General features: G+C 41.2%; 1 protein-coding gene across 5 annotated transcripts in view; it reads left to right on the top strand.

Annotated features, from left to right (window-relative positions):
- Positions 1-18443: 18443 nt before the first annotated feature.
- Positions 18444-19766, top strand: part of LOC138958929 (lysosomal alpha-glucosidase-like) — a 49642-nt gene continuing 48319 nt past the window's right edge. For 4 of the 5 annotated variants that reach the window (XM_070330268.1, XM_070330271.1, XM_070330267.1 and 1 more), the window contains exon 1: positions 18444-19298. In XM_070330268.1, the coding sequence (XP_070186369.1) occupies positions 18609-19298 (690 nt within the window). In that variant the 5' untranslated portion in view covers positions 18444-18608. The remainder of the gene's footprint in view (positions 19299-19766) is intronic. The other variant, XM_070330266.1, reaches the window with a different exon arrangement.

The raw sequence follows: 19766 nt of genomic DNA, 5'->3' as shown, positions 1-19766 counted from the left end.
CAGACACATACACATACACACCGCGCACATACACACACATGCACAACCTTACACACACAAACACACACACACGGGCGGGGATGTAGCTCAGTCAGTCGGTAGCGCGCTGGATTTGTATCCAGTTGGTCGCTGTCAGCGTGAGTTCGTCCCCACGTTCGGCGAGAGATTTATTTCTCCGAGTCAACTTTGTGTGCAGACTCGCGCCTCGGTGTCCGAACACCCCCGTGTGTACACGGCAAGCACAAGACCAAGTGCGCACGATGACTGCCTAAATGAGAGAGAGAGAGACAGAAAGAGAGAGAGAGAGAGAGAGAGAGAGAGAGAGACGCACGCGGGCCAAGGAAGAGAGAGAAAGAGATACAGGGACAGGGACAAACATACTGACAGTAGCTGAAGTATATATGGGTTCATCGACAGAGAGAGAAAGAGAAAGAGAAAGACCTACTTCCGGTCATAACTTCCGGTCATTGCCCGCAGACGTGTGTGTGCGTAGTACGATGGTGATTTGTGAGACGGATCGTCCAAATGCGCAAGTATATAAGAGCTGCGCGTTTTAACGATTCTTGTATTCTTTGCATCGATCAAACGCGCACACATCGATCGATGTGTGCGCGTTTGATCGATCCACCAAACGCGCAGCGCGATCGCGCAGATCGATCAAACGCGCCTAACATTTCTACTGACTTCTGTAGCACATGGTTGGTTGGCAGACTTCCTGGAATGAGTGCTCGCTTGCCTGCCTGTAGGCCCAGCAAAAAAACATGCAAAGAAAATGTTCAAAATGCTGAGTCGAAATTATAAGTTAAATTAACTAAACAGACCTATACATTTAGATCTATTGAAATAGAAACAAGAATTAGTAAAACACACTACTGCAAATCTGTCAAGAATGAACAAGACTGACTCAGTGACCGAGTAAAACAACAAAAGAAATCTAAGTTCTAACCCAGAAGTTTACTAGAATATATTCAAAAACACATTATCACAAGAACAAAGAGTGGTTTTTCCCCATTACCTAATAATTATAGCTCAGAATTACGCCTTTGTCAATGTATGATTCAGAATACGATTGTGTTATTTTTTGTCTGCGAGCTGTAAAAGTACTAGTTACTACAAGTACTAAGCCTCATACTGATTGATTGATACTACTAGAGCTTCGTCACTTGAAGCATTACAAGCAAAACAACACAGCACAGACAATCAGATGAAAGCTTATTTTCGCTATATTACTAGTTTTTTTACGTACCGTATTTGAAGCATGTTTCTTTGAAATGTCGGGAACATATCCTCGCATTCTTCGGGTTGAAAAGCTTGTCAGCACGGTTGATTTTGTGGAAGAGCAGCTCTCCATTCGGCATCCGCTTTTCCGTTTGGTATACCATGGAAAGTTATAAGCGTTGAAGATCTTAGTGAGCTCACGCTGCATCCAGGCATACAACAATTTGCACCGGGCATCTTGAAATCATGGTTCACTTCTCTGGCATCATCGAAAAATGGCGAAACGGAAGTGACTTTTTTCGGAATGCAGCTTTCTTCCGGTTGTCAGCACTTACCGCGAGCGCAGCGAGTTGGCGATTGATCCAGTCAATACACAACTATGCGCCGGCATAGACCACTGATCTAACAAGAAAAATGTTCATTCAAAATGAACAGCGTCGATGCAATGTCCACCAAAGATTTATTTTGGGAAGTGTTAAAGGTTAGGGTCAAAAGTTAATGAATTGCATGTTGTGCTGGATATAGGCCTATATAAATTGTTTATTTCAGTCAATGCTTGCCATAATTGATCAAACAGCCACAAGAAAAAAAAACTTTTTAATTAAAAAATAGAGCTTGTTTGAAACAGGTAGAAAGGAAGAGTTGATATTGCAATACTTATGTACGTGGGAATGTGGTGAAAAGGAGTGCTAAAAGTAGTAAGTCAGTCTCAGATCCATTTCAAATATTTATTGCAGAAAAACAAAATACAAATTACAAAAAAACACAGAACCATTACCAGGTGTCCTAGGAATGTTTGAAAACAATAGTTTTAATTTTACACTGTAAATACAGGAATCAGAATTAAACACCTCAAACTGATTGGCACATGCATAATGAATCACCTGGAATTGCAACAGGGAGATACTGAAGTAATTGGAAACAAACATCTGAAATTGACAGAGAAACAATTGAAAATATATTACCAGTTGACATGAGCGTACAATATTTTAATGGAAGTGCAATTTTAGCACGAAGCATCCGCACGAGGATGCACTAACAATTAGTACATTGTGCCACAAAATGTGTACGGACATTTCACAACCGTGCATTATTAGCACAGAACACATACATGGGGGCGCACAAAACATTATTGTGACAATAATTTACACGAAACATTTCACATAAGTACATTTTTATGCATGGTGCATCTACTACAGGAGGGTGCTCCAACAATGATGCATAGTGCCAACATTTAGCGCAAACTTTTCACAAAAGTGCATTATTACCACAAAGCGCATACAGCGATTATATAGTAGCAAGTTGCACTAAACATTTGAACAAAATGCATTTTGTTCAAATGTTAACAGCACAGCACCAAGTTTTGCATAAGTGCACAACAGCACTGACCATTTCACAAAAGTGCATAACAGATGTGACAATTTTACAAAAGTGCATTGACCATTTCAGGCAGATGGCTAACATGCAGATTTCGCTTTTGTCTGTCTTTCTTTGAAAAGTAGGCATGTTCAAGATCGATGAAGTCATGAGCAATTGGGTTAGATGACAGAAAAGATTCAAAAACGTCAGATTCAGTTAGATGACAGAAAAGATTCAAAAACGTCAGATTCAGTGTTTTGGGCACTGTTGAACAGGAACATTCTCTCCTGTTCAACAAATGTGGGTTCAATTCAAAAGCAACATTGTCACAGATAGGCTAGTGTTACATTTCTGTAAAGTTTCAAAAACATCTTCCATGTGTTGGTTACTGTTGAACAGAGGCATATTTTCCTGTTCAAAAAAGTCTGACACAAATTTTCGTAGTTGTGGGTTAAGGTTCGATCTATACCGTCATTCAAACGAGTCGTAGAACCGTCATTGTCACAGATAGTGTTACATTTCTGTTTTACATTCAAACGAGTCGTTGAAGTAGTAGTACATTTGCGTTTGGTTGTTTTTTCTTTTAGATTCCTGTCACTCATACTAGCAGTATTGATTGAGGTACATAAATCTGTTGATGTACAGGGATGACTTGTTTGTAATGAATCCTTGTTTCCTCCACATTGAGTTTGCATTGCAGTTGGACAGAAATGAACAGGTGTTAATTGATAAACACATTGATAATGGCTTTTGAGAAAATCAATCAATTCTGCAAAGGGATTAACTTGATGACATCAAAACTGCAGCGCCATTTGAAGAATGGTTACCATTTCTGTTTCTTTGATGGGAACTGATGATCAAACAAATAAAAACTTTGACTATCCAAGTTACCATGAATGGCAATAGTTGACTCCTGAAAAGTAGCAAGGATATAATTTGAGACGATGAACGCCTGATGCAATACCTCCTCAAGGTCAGTCAACTCCGGGGCAAAACCTTCATCATTCGCAACATCAGTAGGCAACACAGCGGGATTCGTATGTCCAGAAATCATGTCGAAAAAATATTCCATTTCAAAAGCATGTCCAACCACAGTTGTTGGCAAGTGTTCGTGTCCGAGGTAGCCTTCAGTGTGTGTATATGTATTCATGTGACAGAGAGCGTGACCTCATTCTTCAATCCTCTCTCTCTCTTCTTTCTCATTCGAACGCACACACGCAAGAACGTAGCCGCTACGCACGCATGCACGCGCACACACACACACACACACACACACACACACACACACACACACACACCCCGCTGACGCACAAACCACGCACTCACACACTGACTGTCGGCAAGCATCTCTTTTTGTTTTCTTTACCTTTGTTTATTGTGTTTTCGATATTTGTGTTTATTTTTTGCTTGACTTATCTGTTTTATTTTAATGTTTGCTATCCACATCGTGTGATAAATGTTTCTTCTCAGTCTCCGAGTCAGTTTAGTTTCTGCACGCCGCTTTGGTACTCCTTGTTTTTCTAACTGGTGTATTGTGCGCGATTTGCGGATTTATTTTTATTCCTTTCATATGCTGTTGAAGTGTTGTGGGTGTTATTGTCTGTATATGCTATGTTGCGTCTGTGTATGCCTACAAGAATTTGCATTCGCTCTCTGCCAGTACAAGTCCAAACTTTATTGGGTGTAATGTGCCTGTGGTCTGCTGGCAGTCGAGCACAGATAGTTTTCAAACATTCCTCCAGTGAGCCGCCTCGCGCTGCGACCTGAGTAAAGCGCTTCTTTGGTCTCTGGCAACGTTGAACTGCGCTGATATGCCCAGCGACGTGCGGACAAAGTGATCGCTGTATTCACCCTCTCTGGATAACTTGCACATGTCAAAACAGTTGCAGAAACACAAATCTCAAAACTGTTAGGCTTTTTCTCTTTTTATATTTAGTCAAGTTTTGACTAAATATTTTAACGTAGAGGGGGGAATCGAGACGAGGGTCGTGGTGTATGTGTGTGTGTGTGTGTGTGTGTGTGTGTGTGTGTGTGTGTGTGTGTGTCTGTCTGTCTGTCTGTCTGTGTGTGTGTGTAGAGCGATTCAGACCAAACTACTGGACCGATCTTTATGAAATTTGACATGAGAGTTCCTGGGATTGATATCCCCGAACGTATTTTTCATTTTTTTGATAAATGTCTTTGATGACGTCATATCCGGCTTTTCGTGAAAGTTGAGGCGGCACTGTCACGCCCTCATTTTTCAACCAAATTGGTTCAAATTTTGGTCACGTAATCTTCGACGAAGCCCGGACTTCGGTATTGCATATCAGCGTGGTGGCTTAAAAATTAATTAATGACTTTGGTCATTAAAAATCGGAAAATTGTAAAAAAAAATAAAAATTTATAAAACGATCCAAATTTACGTTTATCTTATTCTCCATCATTTGCTGATTCCAAAAACATATAAATATGTTATATTCGGATTAAAAACAAGCTCTGAAAATTAAATATATAAAAATTATTATCAAAATTAAATTGTCCAAATCAATTTAAAAACACTTTCATCTTATTCCTTGTCGGTTCCTGATTCCAAAAACATATAGATATGATATGTTTGGATTAAAAACACGCTCAGAAAGTTAAAACAAAGAGAGGTACAGAAAAGCGTGCTATCCTTCTTAGCGCAACTACTACCCCGCTCTTCTTGTCAATTTCACTGCCTTTGCCATGAGCGGTGGCCTGACGATGCTACGAGTAAAATGGCATTGCGTTCAGTTTCATTCTGTGAGTTCGACAGCTACTTGACTAAATATTGTATTTTCGCCTTACGCGACTTGTTTTCACTTTTGGCAGCGTTCACTCTAAATGTGCTGCCTAAAACGGACTCGTTTCTGTCCACAGCCAAAGCTTTCACACAAAATTTGCTATGACAGCTAAGACCGCATTTCATTTTAGCAGTGTTGACCCCAAGTTTCTACTTCAAACAAAAAATCAATAGCAAAATCTCAAAGTATGTGCGAGTCCCCTAAAATATGGACCACCTTCAACAAATCGAAGAAAAAGAAGCTAAAGGCTTTTTTCATTAATTCATTAAGAAGCTTGCTGGAAATAACCTATTACTAGCCCTCGAGATCAGTTTAAAAAAAAAATAACAAAAAGTCTTCTTTTCGTGCAAGTTGATAATTTTACTTATTTTCACTCTGTTTTTGATAAGCTTCTTTAGTTTCCTGGTGTTCTTCAAATAATGCTCTCATCAACCCGAAACAGATCAATCTAAAGCATATTTGAATTAGTCCGGCTGATCCAGACATGGCCTGACCAAACAGATCTGAGGACCAAAATGTGGGGAGCACTGGAGGACCTGGAAAGAACGTCCATGTTCATGGCATCCTCCAGATTCCGAGTCTGACACAACCGTCGTACGAAGAAGAAGAAGAATTAGTCTGACTTGTACACTAAGTTGTATCATGCTATTTTGAAGTATAGGGGGCTTTTTTTACAGTGATTCGTGAAGGCCGCTTCACTGGTCCATATTAGGCGCCCAGGCTCCTAATATGTACCATTTGTGATTTTGTATGTATTTAATTTTTGCTGAATGTCTATCAAAGCTATTTCACTCTAATTAGGCCTAACGGCTAACCTAAGAGAGAAGGACTACCAAACACAAAATAAAACTTCTTCGCAAGAAAACAAGCTAGTTATCAGCATGAAACAAAAAGTGGTCCATATTAGGAGCCCTTCCTAACTGTCTGTGTCTGCGTCGAAGATGTTACCGTGAATGTGTTTTTAAAAGACATTTGTCAGGGCGGCATTCAAACCACACGCACCAGACACGAACCGACGAACAAAATACTTCTGACAACTTAAATGTAAAATCAACAAGAGTGTAGCAGGGACCTATATTAATATAGGTCTATGAGTGTAGTAAGATTCCAAAGTTGTATTCAGACCAAAACAACAATCATAAAACATACATGGGATCTTTCAAATGTGTGTGTGTGTGTGTGTGTGTGTGCGTGTGTGTGTGTGTGTGTGTGTGTGTGTGTGTGTGTGTGTGTGTGTGTGGTGATGATAATTAGTTTTAACGTCCTCTTAGAACTGCAACTGGCTTTAGGACAGGTAGAGTTAATATGCTTTATGTGGGGACAAGACACTGAACAAACATGCAACCAGAGAACACATATGGTCGTGTTATAATCATATCTGGAAGTCTGTTGCGATGTTTCAAAATGGGGATGGAAGTGAAGATTGTGTACGCGGAATATGGTTGGACTGGAGCGGTTTTGTAGGCTTATTTTTTTAATTTTTGTTATGTGGAATATTGTTATATTTGTGGCTGAATAGGTAAGTAAGGTAAGTCTGTTTGTCTGTCTGTCTGTAAAACATTACATTTTAAACGGCAGAAATTAATATGTAAACCGCGGAGAGCACAGTTGTGGTTCGCGCTATATAAGCTCCCCATAATAATAATAATAATAATTAAAAGTGTGTGTGTGTAAAGCCGAGCGGTGGTAGCTTCACGTAGATATGGGGGAAGGGCTCCTAATATGGACCGGCTCCCAATAATTATGGACCCCCTCCTGTTCTGAAAAACTAACGGTGCTAGAGCGCTCAAAAAAGTTTTGTTCGCTGTATTCAACCTCTCTGGATAACTCGCACATGTCAAAACAGTTGCAGAAACACAAATCTCAAAACCGTTAGGCTTTTTCTAATTTTTTTCATTCAGTTTGGCAGCGTTCACTCTAAATTTGCCGCCTAAAACGGACTCGTTCTCAGTGTCCACAGCCAAAGCTTTTATCACACAAAAATTACCATATATGACAGCTAAGACCGCATTTGTTACATTTTAGCAGTGTTGACCCCGAGTTTCTACTGCAAACAAAAAATAATGGCAAAATCTCAAAGTATGTGCGAGTCCCCTAATATGGACCACCTTCAACAAATCGAAGAAAAAAAAGCTAAAAGCTATTTTCATTAATTCATTAAGAAGCTTGCTGGAAATAACCTATAACTAGTCTTCGAGATTAAAAAAAAAAAGTCTTCTTTTCGTGGAAGTTGATAATTTCACTTATTTTTACTCTGTTTTTGATAAGCTTCTTTAGTTTCCTGGTGTTCTTCAAATAATGCTCTCATCAACCCGAAACAGATCAATCTAAAGCATATTAAAACAAGTCGCGTAAGGCGAAAATACAATATTTAGTCAAGTAGCTGTCGAACTCACAGAATGAAACTGAACGCAATGCAACGCAGCAAGACCGTATACTCGTGGTCCACCGCTCACGGCATAGGCAGTGAAATTGACAAGAAGAGCGCGCGAGCGGGGTAGTGGTTACGCTATGCTGCATAGCACGCTTTTTTGTACCTCTCTTCGTTTTAACTTTCTGAGCGTGTTTTTAATCCAAACATATCATATCTATATATTTTTGGAATCAGGAACCGACAAGGAATAAGATGAAAGTGTTTTTAAATTGATTTCGAAAAAAAAATTTTGATAATAATTTTTATATATTTAATTTTCAGAGCTTGTTTTTAATCCGAATATAACATATTTATATGTTTTTGGAATCAGCAAATGATGGAGAATAAGATAAACGTAAATTTGGATCGTTTTATAAATTTTTATTTTTTTTTACAATTTTCAGATTTTTAATGACCAAAGTCATTAATTAATTTTTAAGCCACCAAGCTGAAATGCAATACCGAACCCCGGGCTTCGTCGAAGATTACTTGACCAAAATTTCAACCAATTTGGTTGAAAAATGAGGGCGTGACAGTGCCGCCTCAACTTTCACGAAAAGCCGGATATGACGTCATCAAAGACATTTATCAAAAAAATGAAAAAAAACGTTCGGGGATTTCATACCCAGGAACTCTCATGTCAAATTTCATAAAGATCGGTCCAGTAGTTTAGTCTGAATCGCTCTACACACACACACACACAGACACACAGACACACAGACACACACACGCACATACACCACGACCCTCGTTTCGATTCCCCCTCGATGTTAAAATATTTAGTCAAAACTTGACTAAATATAATTAGTCTGACTTGTACACTGAGCTGTATCATGTTATTTTGAAGTATAGGGGGCTTTTTACAGTGATTTGTGAAGGCCGCTTCACTGGTCCATATTAGGCGCCCAGGCTCCTATTATGGACCATTTGTGATTTTGACTGTATTTAATTTTTGCTGAATGTCTATCAAAGCTATTTCACTCTAATTAGGCCTAACGGTTAACCTAAGAGAGATAGGCCGTGATCGTGAAAAGTAGGATGTGCGCCGAAATGGCTGCGATCTGCTGGCCGATGTGAATGCGTGATGTATTGTGTAAAAAAAATTCCATCTCACACGGCATAAATAAATCCATGCGCCTTGAATATGTGCGCGATATAAATTGCATAATTATTATTTTTTTTAAATCCCTGCGCTTAGAACTGTACCCACGGAATACGCGCGATATAAGCCTCATATTGATTGAGAGAAGGACTACCAAACACAAAATAAAACTCTTCGCAAGAAAACAAGCTAGTTATCAGCATGAAACAAAAAGTGGTCCATATTAGGAGCCCTTCCTAATTAACTGTCTGTGTCTGCGTCGAAGATGTTACTGTGAATGTGTTTTTAAAAGACACTTATCAGGACGGCATTCAAACCACACGCACCAGACCGACTAAATGTAACAAACAAGTCGCGTAAGGCGAAAATACAACATTTAGTCAAGCTGTCGAACTCACAGAATGAAACTGAACGCAATGCAATTTTTCAACAAGACCGTATACTCGTACCATCGTCAGTCCACCGCTCATGGCAAAGGCAGTGAAATTGACAAGAAGAGCGGGGTAGTACTTGCGCTGAGAAGGATAGCACGCTTTTCTGTACCTCTCTTCGTTTTAACTTTCTGAGCGTGTTTTTAATCCAAACATGTCATATCTATATGTTTTTTGAATCAGGAACCGACAAGGAATGAGATGAAAGTGTTTTTAAATTGATTTCGAAAATTTAACTTTGATCATAATTTTAATTTTTTTAATTTTCAGAGCTTGTTTTTAATCCAAATACAACATATTTATATGTTTTCGGAGTCAGAAAATGATGAAGAATAAGATGAACGTAAATTTGGATCATTTTATAAAAAAAAAGTTTTTTTTACAATTTTTAGATTTTTAATGACCAAAGTCATGAATTAATTTTTAAGCCACCAAGCTGAAATGCAATACCAAAGTCCGGCCTTCGTCGAAGATTGCTTGGCCAAAATTTCAATCAATTTGATTGAAAAATGAGGGTGTGACAGTGCCGCCTCAACTTTTACAAAAAGCCGGATATGACGTCATCAAAGACATTTATCGAAAAAATGAAAAAAATCATCCGGGGATATCATACCCAGGAACTCTCATGTCAAATTTCATAAAGATCGGTCCAGTAGTTTACTCTGAATCGCTCTACACACACACACACACACACACACACACACACACACACACACACACACACACACACACACACACACACACACACATACACCACGACCCTCGTCTCGATTCCCCCTCTATGTTAAAACCTTTAGTCAAAACTTGACTAAATGTAACAAGTCGCGTAAGGCGAAAATACAACATTTAGTCAAGTAGCTGTCGAACTCACAGAATGAAACTGAACGCAATGCAACACTCGTAGCATCGTCAGTCCACCGCGCACGGCAAAGGCAGTGAAATTGACAAGAAGAGCGGGGTAGTACTTGCGCTGAGAAGGATAGCACGCTTTTCTGTACCTCTCTTCGTTTTAACTTTCTGAGCGTGTTTTAATCCAAACATATCATATCTATATGTTTTTGGAATCAGGAACCGACAAGGAATAAGATGAAGGTGTTTTTAAATTGATTAGGACAATTTAATTTTGATAATAATTTTTATATTTTTAATTTTCAGAGCTTGTTTTTAATCCAAATATAACATATTTATATGTTTTTGGAATCAGACAATGATAAACAATAAGATGAACGTAAATTTGGATCGTTTTATAATTTTTTTTTTTTTTTTTTTACAATTTTCAGATTTTTAATGACTAAACTCACTCATTAGTTTTTAAGCCACCAAGCTGAAATGCAATACCAAACCCCGGCCTTCGTCGAAGATTACTTGACCAAAAGTTCAACCAATTTGGTTGAAAAATGAGAGCGTGACACTGAGTGCCGCCTCAACTTTCACGAAAAGCCGGATATGACGTCATCAAAGACATTTATTGAAAAAATGAAAAAAACGTATGGGGATTTCATACCCAGGAACTCTCATGTCAAATTTCATAAAGATCGGTCCAGTAGTTTAGTCTGAATCGCTCTACACACACACACACACAGACAGACAGACACACACACACACACACACACACACACACACACACACGCACATACACCACCACCCTCGTCTCGATTCCCCCCTCTACGTTAAAACATTTAGTCAAAACTTGACTAAATGTAAAAGGGACATTATGTGTCGCATCCAAAAACTATGCGATTAAAACATTACCAGAAAAGGTAGGGCAAAGAAAAACCTAAAATCTCCAACTCGAGTCACTTCCTACAGATACATGGAGAGTAAAGTCCAGTCAATCAGCCACCCTCTCGGCCGGATGTTTTGGGGAGGGGGGGAACTAGAACAAAGACCTCTTTGTGGTCAGTCGGCTTTCTCAGGGCCAGCAAAGCTCGCCTCCGCAACACATGTGAAAATGATTAACTCGCTCGGTACCGTAGGTTTGCTAAGGAATAGAGACGAACTCTTATCTGGCTGGCCAAAAATTGTCAGTTTAAAATGACCTACTTTCTCTGTTCAACGCACGGGCTATTCGTACTGTATCTCCTCTTGTGCACTTACAAGGCTCTTATGGAGAAAATAAGAGATACCAAAAAAGGTGTGTGTGTGTGTGTGTGTGTGTGTGCGAGTGTGTGTGCCCATAGTGTGCGCGCGCGCGTGCATGTGTGTGTGTGTGTATGTATGTTTGTGTGTCCCAGTGTGTGCACAGTGTGTGCCTGTGCGTGTGCCTGTGTGTACCGTTTGTGTGTCATTACTATGTCAGTTATAATGTGTGTGTGCAGTGACGGTGTGAATGTGTGTGTGACGGTGTGTGTGTGTGTGTGTGTGTGTGTGTATGGTGTATGCCGGTGCAATGTGTGTGTGTGTATGTATATAATTATATATATATATATATTATATATATATATATATATATATATATATATATATATATATATATATATATATATGTGTGTGTGTGTGTGTGTGTGTGACCGTGCTGAGAGAGAAAGAGAGAGAGAGGAAGCCGATAATCGTCTGATTCTGCAGACTCGCCGAGAGGCGGCCGGGGTTTGGCACCAGGCTGATGAAAACGCAGAATAATCCATCAAAACAACACTCTAACATCAAGTTTTAGAAACCAGAAAAACGTATCGTAACTCCATAGGTTTTGTGGTGTTTTGCGCACTGCTGAAACGCGTTTAACACGACGTGAATCGCCGTGCGTTAACGTAGCGAAAACGTCCAAAACACAGACACCAAAACTCGATGTTTTACCGTGTTTTGCACCCTGCTAAAATCCCAGGGATTTTATTGCGTTACGGCAGTTTTTCTAACTTGATGTGAATCGCACAGGTATAATGCCACAAAATTCAGTTGATTAACTTCATGTTTCATGTTATATGCCACGTTATAGTGCCAAAACGTGACTTTTCGCCCAGTGAATAAGCTGTTAAGTCGAGAAAGACACACACACACACACACACACACACACACACACACACACACACACACACACACAGACACACGATTAAAGTCTGTTGAGCCCAAGTACTAGCGTACTCGGGGATAAGGGAGTTATGGTGCATTTTCGAAGAGCTAGCGAGCGAAACTGAATGAAAATTAAGCCGCGACTGGAATTCTCTCTCTCCCTCTCCCCTCTCTCTCTCAGTCTCTCTCTCAGTCTCTCTCGATCTCTCTCGATCTCTCTCGATCTCTCTCTCTCTCTCTCCGATCTCTCTCTCTCTCTCTCTCTCCGATCTCTCTCTCTCTCTCTCTCTCCGATCTCTCTCTCTCTCTCTCTCTCTCTCTCTCTCCAGTCTCTCTCAGTCTCTCTCTCTCAAGTCAGTCTTTAGTTACCGTCATTAGGTCAGTTTGTGTTGAAAGCCTTCCAAAGAAAAAGGATCTCAATCTTTTTCATTTTCTTATGCACACACACACACACACACACACACACACACACACACAAACACACACACACACACACACACACACACACACACACACTCACACACACACAAACACTTTCTTTTCTTTCTTGATTTGCACTGTCACACAATCACCTCTGAGCCACCCCACCTTTGAGGCTGCTACTCTGACTATGACCGTTCAGGATTCTAGAATCAACATCGCCTGTGTCTATAGGCCACCTCCAAGCAAGAAGAATAAGCTCACGAACACTATGTTTTTTGACCAGTTTCCAGACTTTCTTGAGCATTGTGATTCTTTGCCTGGGAAAACTCTTGTGATGGGTGACTTTAATTTTCATTTTGAAAATGCTGAGGACTCCAACACCAAGAAACTCTCAGATTTGTTCGACATGTTCAGTTTTCACCAGTCTGTTGACTCTCCGACTCATAAGCATGGTCACATGTTAGATTTAGTCATTCATCGCCCTTCTGATGCCATTGTCAGTTCATGTTTTGTCAGTCACGACCTTAAGTCTGACCACAACGCCGTATTATGTCGTCTAAATGTTCCAAAGCCTGTGTCTGCCCCTGTAACAATAACTTTTCGTAGCATCAAGAAGATTGATAAGGAGTCTTTTAGACATGATGTAGCTGGTTTATCTCAAGATTGCTCTGTCACTGAATATAACCAGACGTTGCGCTCAATTCTTGATAGGCACGCCCCTCTCTGCCAACGCACGGTTCGTCAGCGGAAATCTAACCCGTGGTTCAGTAGCATCTCTGAGCAGTTTGGCAAACTGAAACGTGAACGTCGTCAGGCGGAGAGGTGCTGGCTTAAATCCAAACTCACTGTTCACAAAGAGATTTTTGAAACCATCAAACGCAAAGTAAATGACTTAGTTGAAGGCGCTAAAACTGCTTTCTTCTCTGCCCAGATTATAGGTAGTAGAACATGCAAAGAACTTTTTCAAAATTTCAATTCTCTGCTTGGAAAACAGACGGTTTCCAGCCTCCCCACCACCCATGACCCCAAGGACCTGCCAACTGTATTTTCTGACTACTTCACTGAGAAGATCGAAACCATCAGAAATAGCTTTCCTCCACCAGTGGCTTCGCCTCCGGCTTCACAATTCTCTGGTTCTTTGTTGGATAGCTTCATTCCTGTATCTGAGCAGTTTGTTTTGAAGATTTTGAAGAACACAGTGCCAAAGTCTTGTGAGCTAGACCCCATCCCCACCAACTTGTTTTATGAAAACCTTGACCTTTTTCTTCCCATCATAACCAACATAATCAACTCTTCTCTCACTTCTGGCACTGTGCCAATGGACTTGAAAACTGCAGTAGTTAAACCTTTGATCAAGAAACCATCTCTGGATAAAAATCAGTTGAAAAACTATAGGCCTGTTTCCAACTTGCCATTCATTTCTAAAATTCTGGAAAAAGTAGTGCTTAGTCAGCTTCTCTCCCACCTTGAAACCAACAACCTCTGCAACCCTCTTCAGTCAGCGTATAGGGCTGGCCACAGCACCGAGACTGTTTTGCTTCGTGTTGTGAATGACATTCTTTCTGCTCTGGATAATGATGACCTATCAGTTCTGCTTCTCTTGGATAACTCAGCTGCGTTCGATACGATCGATCACTCTGTTCTGCTCTCTCGTCTCGAATCTGTTTTTGGCATTCACTCTACCGCTCTTCACTGGTTTAGTTCATATCTACAGGGCCGTAGTCAGTATGTGTCTGTCAATAATCTCTCATCTCCTCCATCTCCTCTCTGTTTCGGCGTTCCCCAGGGATCAGTTCTAGGCCCAGTTTTATTTGTACTATACACCACTCCTCTCTCTGCCGTCATCAAGCAACACGCAGTCAATCACTACCTCTTTGCAGACGACACACAACTCCAACAAGCATGCAAGCCTACAGAAATCCAAGCGGTGACGCACACTCTCCAAAACTGCACTTCAGATATTAAATCATGGATGACAAACAATATGCTCAAGTTAAATGATGACAAGACTGAATTTCTTCTTTTCTCTGGAGCTTCCTGTTCGACCACTTCCCTTCCAGCCTCCATCACTGTAGGTTCTAGTGACATTTCTCTCTCTGATAGTGCTAGGAATCTTGGGTTCATCATGGACTCCCACCTCTCAATGAAACAACACATCAAAAAAGTCTGTCAGACATGTTACTTTGAGATCAGAAGAATAGGTTCCATAAGAAAATTTCTCACTGTTGATGCCACTAAAACTCTCGTTACATCCTGCATTCTGTCCAGATTAGATTACTGCAACTCCCTTCTCATAGGCTGCCCTGACTCCACTCTCCAACCCTTGCAAAAAGTACAACACTCTGCTGCACGTCTCATTTTCAGAGCACAGCATCGACAACCCTGCACTCCTCTCATGAAAGAACTTCACTGGCTTCCTGTATCTGAACGTATTAGGTATAAAGCTGCCTGCTTCTGCTACAATATCATCTCTGAATCGGCACCTGCCTATCTTTCTGAACTGGTCTCTCTCTACACTCCCTCTCGCACCCTTCGTTCTTCTGATGATGCTCGACTTCTCTGTCAAGGTCGCTTTAAACGCAAGGCTCATGGCTTCCGCACGTTTTCGTATTATGGACCTCAGTTATGGAATTCACTCCCCTTTCAATTACGTCACTCTCCATCCATTTCATCTTTTAAGTCCAATTTGAAAACTCACTTGTTCCAACAACACTACGGATAGTTCCTTAGTATAGAGTCTGGGGATGTGAGATGTGCATGATGTGTTGTTTGAATCTGACAGTGATTGTATGATTTTTGTATACATGTATTGTTGTCCCGCGCTTTGAACTTTTGATAAGGCGCTTTATAAATGCCCGTTATTATTATTATTATTATTTAACGTCGTTTTCAACCACGAAGGTTATATCGCGACGGGGGAAGGGGGGAGATGGGATAGAGCCACTTGTCAATTGTTTCTTGTTCACAAAAGCACTAATCAAAATTTGCTCCAGGGGCTTGCAACGTAGTACAATATATGACCTTACTGGGAGAATGCAAGTTTCCAGTACAAAGGACTTAACATTTCTTACATACTGCTTGACTAAAATCTTTACAAAAATTGACTATATTCTATACAAGAAACACTTAACAAGGGTAAAAGGAGAAACAGAATCCGTTAGTCGCCTCTTACGACATGCTGGGGAGCATCGGGTAAATTCTTTCTCGTCCCAACCAATATGGGACTCCCCCTAACCCGCGGGGGGTACACACAAACACACACACACTATAAACACACACACACTGATGATGAATAGCAGGGTCATTGCAGATCACTCCAGGAATCGCCGGAAAGAACAAGAGGCCTTGGACAGTCACAGGAGGATGCCAGCCTGCCAGCCAGACGTCGTCAGCATCACTGATTAAGGCAAGCCGGTTAGCGTTAGAATAGCTAATTAGCCATTAAAAGATAAATGAGTACTTCAGATGTTAACCAGGACTCTGTACTCATTCTGCTTTTCTTTTTGTCTATTTCAGATGTTAACAAGGACTTTGCACTTATTCTACTTTGTGTGTGTGTTTATTTCTGATGATTGGTTTGGCCGCTCTGCCGAGGTTCATATGGCAGATCACTCCAGGAATCTGGTTGACGTGACAACTTGAAAGGCCTTGGACGACAGTCACAGAAGGATACCAGCCAGCTTATTGCCAGCAAACCCAGCAAGCCAGTCGTCGTCAGCATTATTAAGGCGGCAAATTAACGTTAGATTAGCTAACTAGCCATTAAAATGCAAGTTGTCGTTTTCCGTTATGTAGCCAATTGCCAACGGGCTACTAATTCGTTATACTGTTTTTCTGTCATTTGTGTCTTGTGTAAGTTTTGCTGATCGCTTTATGTTTTGTGTAATGTCATTATCCTTTTCCGTCTCAATTACATTTTGAGATGCACATGTCTGTCCAGTCACCTGTACGGATCGTAAACGCGCTTATACTTACTAGCTCGGTCTGACGGTGTTCATCCACTCAGGCTAGTCTTCGTTCTCTCTGAGTCAGTGTCAACTCAGTTGATCCGCTCTCCTATGGAGTCACGGGCGCGAGACGGGTAGGGGAGACCGGGGCTAGTCCGCCTACTTTTATGCTTTTGGTAGCATAACTGGCGAGTTTGATGAACTAGAAGACTGATTTTTTATTTTACATCAAGACAAATGTGTAGCTGATATCAATGTGCAGACAGTTTTTATGTGCGCATGAACATTTGTTGTACATACTGCTTTAAGTAGACCTACCCTAACGTAGGCGAACTTGCCCCAAGTCGGGGTAAGTCCGCCTACAGGGTGGGGCAAGTCCGCCGCTCTCATCCCATAGTATGTACAAGACTAGTAGTGGGCAAGCTTTAGTGGGAAAGCTTTTTTAATTCCCTTTAATATTCAGGTTCAAAAATGCCAATGACAAAATACGAAAGAATGTAACAAAAAATTACGTTAGGGGAGACCGGGGCTAGTCCGCCTACTTTTATGCTTTTGGTAGCATAACTGGCGAGTTTGATGAACTAGAAGATTGATTTTGTATTTTACATCAAGACAAATGTGTAGCTGATATCAATGTGCAGACAGTTTTTATGTTCGCATGAACATGTGTTGTACATACTGCTCACGGCGGACATGCCCCATGACAAATAGGCGGACTTGCCCCCGCACGGGCAGGCAATTCTAGTGCCAGATAGCGAGCACAAAATGGGAAGGAAGAAGCAAAACTTTCGTCAGAACTCGACCTTAATTCAGTTAACGCACTTTCACTCGACACCAAGACTAAGTATTTGTTCTCAGAGGTAATGCATCAAAACCTAAGTCAACTCCAATGCATTCATGTTACAAAAAATGAAGAAAAACACTTTTTGTGATCTGTACTCACGATATATGGGCCCGCAACCTTTAAACTTCTGAAGGATATGGCGGGAAGAAGGGACACCACTCTCACATGGTGTGAATGACTAAAAGGTGGCAAACGTAAGAATAAACAGACAAAGACGGATGTGCCCCGGGGGCGGACTAGCCCCGGTCTCCCCTACCGTCCTCGCCTGCACGCCCGGGTGGTCACTGAGTTGCGCACGGTAACTTTTCAGTATGGCCGAACCGGCCAGGGGAAGCACGTAGGATGTAGTTATAGGATGTTTTGTATCAGTGATGTTCTCTAGTTGTTGTTTGATGCGCGGCTCATATTGAAAGCCTTTATTAAGCGCGTGTTCAGTCGTGTCGGTGTGTTTCGTGTAAGATTGTGATGTTGTTATTCAAGATAGCTAATGACACGATTCCAGCACTACCTGCAGCAAGACTTCTAACAGCCGCCGACCAATCCAGACGCAGGATCCGCCCCACCACCTACGATCGAGGGATAATGAGACTCAGAATACTCAAGAGGCATGCACACAACAGTCAACGATAGCCGCTGCTTCAAAGTCCAAAAGTTCGAGAACAGAAATCCGGTGCTTTCGCTTTCCGACTCACTCGCTCTTCGAAAATGCATCACAACTCCCTTATTTTTCATTTCTATGGCTTGAAAACATGATACAACGTGAGAAATGACTATGGAGATACTAGAACAACAAAAATATTACTGTAAATGCTTCCGTTTGAGGTCGCGCGGCGTTGTGCTTGGTCGCGAGTGGTTGCACAGTAATTAGTCAGACCCGACTCACGTGATAACGCACTTACGATCACATGACACAGTTACCAAAATAGCGTCTTCTTTTCATCGGGGTTTCACTCTAGTGTGATCGAAGCCGACCCAGACATTGTGCTAGTATTAATAGTGCTTCTTTCGCGCAGGGACGCGTTCGCTGACAGAACGGTTTTGCACCTGAGGCAGCGAAGATGAAGTCAGACAAAAAGAATCTTCTGTCTGACAGTGACACTTGTTCTCACCATGACTCTGTGATGTCACCTAAAATCATCATGGCAAAACAAAGACGGAAAGAACGCTATAACTTCACGCTTGGTATGGTCTCAGGTCTCTTTGTCAGCCTTGTTGTTATTCTCTTCCTCTTCGCTGGACACCCTAAACCGCTGATAAATGATGGACAGGCTAAACCTAGTCCTTCCCAGTCTGTCCACACGATTGTTGAACAGGTGGAGATTAAAGTGGACATCACAGCCCAGCAACCACAACGAGAAATCAGCTCTGAACAGGAATCTCCCGTCCAAGTTATGGAACAGAGAGAACCACAAGAATCCAGCCCAGCGTCTCAGATAGTAAGGGGACCGTCAAATGCAACATGCGGAATAACATCAGATGATCGATTTGACTGCTGGCCCAAGTTCTGGTTGGCGACGGAATTTGAATGTGCCTCTCGAGGATGCTGCTGGGATCCGAACATTCAAAAAGGCGTTCCATTCTGCTTCTACCCTGCAGACTATGTCAGCTATTCTGCCACAGCATCCAAACCCACGGCAACAGGAATGACTGCAACTCTAACGAGGAAAACAACATCCCCGTATCCCAATGATGTGGTGGAGCTGCAGTTTGACGTTGTGTTCCAGTCAGACAACATCGTGCGCTTCAGGGTAAGAGTACTAAGACACCTGTCAGTGTAGCTAGCAAGGGTAGATCTCACAGCAATAAACCAAGAGTTTGCATGTTTCAAACCCCTCTGCTAGTGCTGAATGCTATGGCAGAATAATCAACTGTGAGTCTGTGACTGCAGTGGAACTGGAAGAAGATGGGCATGGGGGGGGGGGGGGGGGGAGGGGGGTGTTCGTTTGAGAGTCATGAATACGGATATCATTAATAGTTAAATGTGTACATTCACTCCCCTTTCTAGAGAACATGCATATTAAATGAGATGATGAGTTCCACCATTGGGAATCTGTCATTTTAACTTGGTGTGTTTTAACTTTAAGAATCCTGAAAAGTGCTGTTAAAATGTTGTCATCTGTTTGTAATTTTTTTTTTTTAAAGTGGTAACAGAACTTTCTTGCTGATGATCAATATTATTTTACTCAAACGATTCAAAGATAAGTTGACAAAGAAGC

This window comes from Littorina saxatilis, linkage group LG2 (assembly GCF_037325665.1).
Source record: "Littorina saxatilis isolate snail1 linkage group LG2, US_GU_Lsax_2.0, whole genome shotgun sequence".
Lineage (NCBI taxonomy): Eukaryota > Metazoa > Mollusca > Gastropoda > Littorinimorpha > Littorinidae > Littorina > Littorina saxatilis.
This window is presented reverse-complemented; position numbering and strand designations above follow the sequence as displayed.